This window comes from Aulonocara stuartgranti (genome assembly GCF_965226115.1).
Source record: "Aulonocara stuartgranti genome assembly, chromosome: 19".
Classification (NCBI taxonomy): Eukaryota; Metazoa; Chordata; class Actinopteri; order Cichliformes; family Cichlidae; genus Aulonocara; species Aulonocara stuartgranti.
Window position 1 is genome coordinate 27745671 of NC_138955.1, and position 6000 is coordinate 27751670.

A 6000-nucleotide genomic window follows, 5' to 3' on the forward strand; every position below is an offset into this window, starting at 1 on the left:
TACTAAATAAATCTGGCAAAACAATACCCCAGCAACCCCAGCCCCATTTTCACCTATATAAGGTGATTCCTGTGCATCCTACAGGAATTTACAAGTTGATAATAACTTCACTGAAAAATTTGATAGGTGATGTGTCATAAAAGCTCAGATTCTCCAACATTCAGAAATGAAGGTCAAGATTATCACTGTAAGACTGTCAACGTTGGGGGGGGGAAAGTGTTGCTGTTACTTTGTTTTAGCTACTGGCTGTACTTTGGAATACAGTTGTTCTCACATCAGGTTTCAGGGGTGTTGCTCCCAAGAGACAGTTGTATTTGTTTGAGTAACACAGTGAACTTAGCTTCACATTTGGCCTAAACGTACCACAAGGTTGTTATTTATAATACTTTTCATTATCAAAATGGAAAATATTCATAATATTTGGATGATTCTTCAGCTTCAAATGTTCAAAAATAGTGGGGAAAAAAAGAGTTACTCCCAAAAGTCAAAATAAATTCTAGAGTTCAGAAAAAAACAAGGTAACAAATCTGATACAGCAAAAATTCACATCTGAGAAGCTAGTACCTGTAAAATTGTTTATATTCATATGCAGTGACTTTAATCAGTTGGTACAACTGATATTTTCCTATATGATTTTTAGCATTATTTCCATAATGTTCCTTCAGGAGCTATTCTAGCAATCATAACATGCTGTTATTGAGTGAATTATATATATATATTTAATACATTTGTCTAATACAGAGAAGACAGCCATATACAGAATTTCCTTTCACCATGCTCACCAACTGCTCGTTTCTGTGTGGCCACAGCGAGACAGAGCTGTTTTACAGCGTTGATCTGGGCCTTCTCTCCCAGCAGAGACCCCAGAGTGCTCCTCAGGATAAAAGAGACACACCGACGCGTCACTGCAGCATCAGCTGGTGTCTGCGTTGCCCTGACGTGTGACGCCAGCTCCATCAGCAAGGACAGGAAAGCAGGGAAGTTGGCTTCAAGCCAGGAGCTGCCCAAAGTGGAGACAAACACCACGTAGGCCTGAGAGGCAGGGGAGAGTGAGTTCACAACAAACATCTAAATAGCATGATTCCATGCTGTCACTGTGGTTCACCTGTGTAACTCCGATGCGGACGTCCTTGCTGACAGAGCTTGTACCCTTGAGCATGTCTCCACTGGCTCGGAGAAAACCCCCTCCACCCCGCAGAAACCCTCCAGACAGTAATTCCATGACCTCCTCCAGAGAGCCTTGACTCCGAGCACCCTGCCTGGGGGCTGCAGGGGAGGAGGGGGGCAATAGAGTTTATTGATCTCATATATGTGCAAATAGCTGTCTGAACATACATGTAAATGCCAACGTGGAGGGTTGGTAATTCAACTCACCCAGCAATTACAGTGTGAGACTGCAAATCTAATAAACACTGGGAAGCTCTAACTGCAATTGTACAACTCCAATAATGTAATCTAATGGCCAATTAAATTACATAATAATATGTAATCTGTGAATATGTCTTCACTGACATACTGATTGTTGAACTTGTCATCTATTGTCATAACCTGATGCAGAGAGCTGCTTATTTATAGGTACAGTGCAGCGGGAGGAAAAAAAATAATTTTTTGTAAAAAATACAAAGTAGCTTTATTTATTTTTTGGGAAGCTGAGTTCAGTTTCACACCCAGTAACACCCAAGAATGATTACTGCTAGATTGGTAAAAAAAGAAATCACAAAAATAGAACGGATTTGACAAACTGGAATAGGTTGAAAGACCTGAAAAAGCAAAGCATGATTCCATAATCTAAAGAAACAGATGAAAGACAAATTTATTAATATTCATCAGTCTGGAAAGGGTTACAAAGCCATTTCTAAGACTTTGGGATTCCAGTGAACCATGGTGACAGCCATTATACTTGGCAAAAAACCCCGTCTTTTATGACCCCTAAGCCTTTTGGGAAAATATTCTGTGGACTGAGAAGAAAACAAAAGTTGAACTTGAGTCCCACTAAATCTGACACAAAACTAAACACAGCATTTTATTAAAATAACTTAAAGCATGGTGGTAGTGTCATGGTCTGGGGCTGCTTTGGGTTCGGATAACCTGTACATATTACAGAGCCCTATTTTGGGGTCATACCAGTGAACTGTCGCGGTTCCACAGCAGCAGCTAGGAGAATTCCCAGCAGTTTGGATACAGACACTCTGACGTTGTAGTTTGATCCTTCAAAAGCTCTGAAGCACACAGTGGCCACATTCTCCAGCTCACTGGTCCACAAGAATGCAGCCTCTCTCTGCAGCTCCAACAAAACCTGACCGGATGACACACAGAAGTACTTAGCTATCCAAACATCTGAGCCGAAAATGAGCACAAACCAAGACAAAGTTTCATAGACCTCCAGATTCAGATTGATTTTTAAAACTAGCTGCATGGAAGGAAATCAAACCTAAACTGACAGGGTGTTACAAGAACAATAAATAATAAATAATGTCAAATGAGACATGACAGCTGCTGTTACCTTGGCAGCAGCACAGCGTACAGCCATGGACCGGTCTGTCAGACAGGCTCTCACTACCTTGTAGATGTCACGGTGACACGACACTGCACTGACACCCAAACCTCGAAGGATCCTCTCCATGCTGAGCATGATCTCATAGCGACCCTGAGACTGAGAGCAGCACAGAAGGTTATTTGTGAAAAATCATCTCACAAATCTGCAGCTGTTCTGATTAAAATCTTTCTTTATCTTATAACTACTTTGACCTGTTCAAGTGAGAAAAGCCCTTCAAAATCTCAATCAGAATATCTAGGTAACATTTTCAGCATTTATCACTACACAGTTTCAGGGCAGGCAGGGATGTCACACACATGAGCCAGAGCCAGAATTAGCCTAAAGGTGGTGGTGTCAGAAGTCCATTCCAATGTGCTGTTTTTTTTTCATTATTTCCCAAAGTGAAATTAATTACACACACAAACACATGCACGTTTTCTTTGAATTACCACAAATTACAGAACAAGGTCCTGATAATGAACTGCATTTTCTTTCCTATAATTGTATGTAAGAGCTGTGGTGATGTATTTCTTTGTTTTACTAAAACCGCATGTCTTGGATAATGTGGAAAATATTATAAATCTATTATTGCAGGTATTTGTCCTAGGACATCACAAAGATCCAATGTATAATTAAACTTCTTTAACCTGAAAGAAAGGGAAATAATTTGGAGGTGTTTTTAAAGGTTGCCGGGCAACAGTTTTAGAGGACCCCTCTATATAGTGTTAGACAAATATTCAGCCATACTTGTGCCAGAGCTACAAACTTGATGATAGCTACTAAAAGCTTCTGGTTGAGATAAAACTTAAGTAAATATATAAATGTCCCTGTGTTATATATTTGACCCAGATCCAAAATGAATTCAAACCCAGTTCTTGTTATTTAAAGCCAGATGTGTGCTGTACAATCATTCTACCTCGGAAAGAATTACATATTAATGTCTGAATAAATGTCTGGTTTGTGGTTAGTCTGCATGTGTCCCTTTTTTGTTCCAGCAGAATCACTGACAATTTGTTAAACCTGCTTTAGTCTTTTCTACATCTTTCTGAAACTTACAAAAGCAGGAGATAAGTGAACAAACCTCAGCACTCTTCATAGCCTTCAGCAGGCAAACTAACGTATCTTTGAAGCAGCCGATGAGCATCCGACCAAGCTGTTCATATAATGTGCCAAGACATGCAATGGCTGCCCTGAAAAACACATAAGAAAACGGTAAATGGACTGGCACTTACAGGGAGTGCAGAATTATTAGGCAAATGAGTATTTTGTCCACATCATCCTCTTCATGCATGTTGTCTTACTCCAAGCTGTATAGGCTCGAAAGTCTACTACCAATTAAGCATATTAGGTGATGTGCATCTCTGTAATGAGAAGGGGTGTGGTCTAATGACATCAACACCCCATATCAGGTGTGCATAATTATTAGGCAACTTCCTTTCCTTTGGCAAAATGGGTCAAAAGAAGGACTTGACAGGCTCAGAAAAGTCAAAAATAGTGAGATATCTTGCAGAGGGATGCAGCAGTCTCAAAATTGCAAAGCTTCTGAAGCGTGATCATCGAACAATCAAGCGTTTCATTCTATTTTGTCAACAGGGTCGCAAGAAGCGTGTGGAAAAACCAAGGCGCCAAATAACTGCCCATGAACTGAGAAAAGTCAAGCGTGCAGCTGCCAAGATGCCACTTGCCACCAGTTTGGCCATATTTCAGAGCTGCAACATCACTGGAGTGCCCAAAAGCACAAGGTGTGCAATACTCAGAGACATGGCCAAGGTAAGAAAGGCTGAAAGACGACCACCACTGAACAAGACACACAAGCTGAAACGTCAAGACTGGGCCAAGAAATATCTCAAGACTGATTTTTCTAAGGTTTTATGGACTGATGAAATGAGAGTGAGTCTTGATGGGCCAGATGGATGGGCCCGTGGCTGGATTGGTAAAGGGCAGAGAGCTCCAGTCCGACTCAGACGCCAGCAAGGTGGATGTGGAGTACTGGTTTGGGCTGGTATCATCAAAGATGAGCTTGTGGGGCCTTTTCGGATTGAGGATGGAGTCAAGCTCAACTCCCAGTCCTACTGCCAGTTTCTGGAAGATACCTTCTTCAAGCAGTGGTACAGGAAGAAGTCTGCATCCTTCAAGAAAAACATGATTTTCATGCAGGACAATGCTCCATCACACGCGTCCAAATACTCCACAGCGTGGCTGGCAAGAAAGGGTATAAAAGAAGAAAAACTAATGACATGGCCTCCTTGTTCACCTGATCTGAACCCCATTGAGAACCTGTGGTCCATCATCAAATGTGAGATTTACAAGGAGGGAAAACAGTACACCTCTCTGAACAGTGTCTGGGAGGCTGTGGTTGCTGCTGCACGCAATGTTGATGGTGAACAGATCAAAACACTGACAGAATCCATGGATGGCAGGCTTTTGAGCGTCCTTGCAAAGAAAGGTGGCTATATTGGTCGCTGATTTGTTTTTGTTTTGTTTTTGAATGTCAGAAATGTATATTTGTGAATGTGGAGATGTTATATTGGTGTCACTGGTAAAAATAAATAATTGAAATGGGTATATATTTGTTTTTTGCTAAGTTGCCTAATAATTATGCACAGTAATAGTCACCTGCACACACAGATATCCCCCTAAAATAGCTAAAACTAACAACAAACTAAAAACTACTTCCAAAAACATTCAGCTTTGATATTAATGAGGTTTTTGGGTTCATTGAGAACATGGTTGTTGTTCAATAATAAAATTATTCCTCAAAAATACAACTTGCCTAATAATTCTGCACTCCCTGTATATTGTGCTTTTCTACTCTGAAAGCACTTACTTATTGACACGTCTTATTCATCCACACACACACATTCATGCAAACACTTTTTTCTACTGTATGCCAAGGGGCTTTTTAACCTTCACGCACTCACACTTAAGTGGATGTAATTGCAGCTCAATGTTCAAACATCCTGCCTAAGGATACGTTAACATGCAGACTAGAGGAGCCAAGGTTTGAAAAACTGCATAGGGACAGGGAGCGTGTTCAACAAACCCTAAACATCAGCAAGCATGAATTTCGCATTTCGTAACAGCATCTATTTTGTGGTGGAATATTAACACATGTCAGCATGATATTTATCTTAAAAAAAAAAAACAGGAGGGCAAGAAAGAGCCATATATATTAGCTGAGACCACTGTCATCACAGACAGAAAAAAAAATGGAAATCAGTGGAAATTATATTACAATTATATTAATTATAGTACGATTCATACTCAATTTCAGAACCTTACTTTTCAGAAGCTTGATAGCATTTAATGACTCATTTAATGTGAACAAATATCAACAAGCAATGTTTAGAGTGTAAACGGCCCACAGACTGCATTTAAAAACTAGCTTGAAAACTGAACTAAACATATTTTAAGTCTTAAAAAGTTTTCAGCTTCATTTTCATTCAAATAATCACATCACAATA

At 40.0% G+C, this 6000-nt stretch overlaps 1 protein-coding gene across 1 annotated transcript in view; it reads right to left on the bottom strand.

Moving 5' to 3' along the window:
- Positions 1-6000, bottom strand: part of heatr5a (HEAT repeat containing 5a) — a 51550-nt gene that overhangs the window by 35492 nt on the left and 10058 nt on the right. The window contains exons 4-8 of the mRNA XM_082516293.1: positions 3618-3726; positions 2504-2653; positions 2125-2296; positions 1106-1266; positions 783-1032 (exon numbers count right to left, since the gene is read on the bottom strand). Coding sequence (XP_082372419.1) covers positions 783-1032; positions 1106-1266; positions 2125-2296; positions 2504-2653; positions 3618-3726 — 842 coding nt within the window. The remainder of the gene's footprint in view (positions 1-782; positions 1033-1105; positions 1267-2124; positions 2297-2503; positions 2654-3617; positions 3727-6000) is intronic.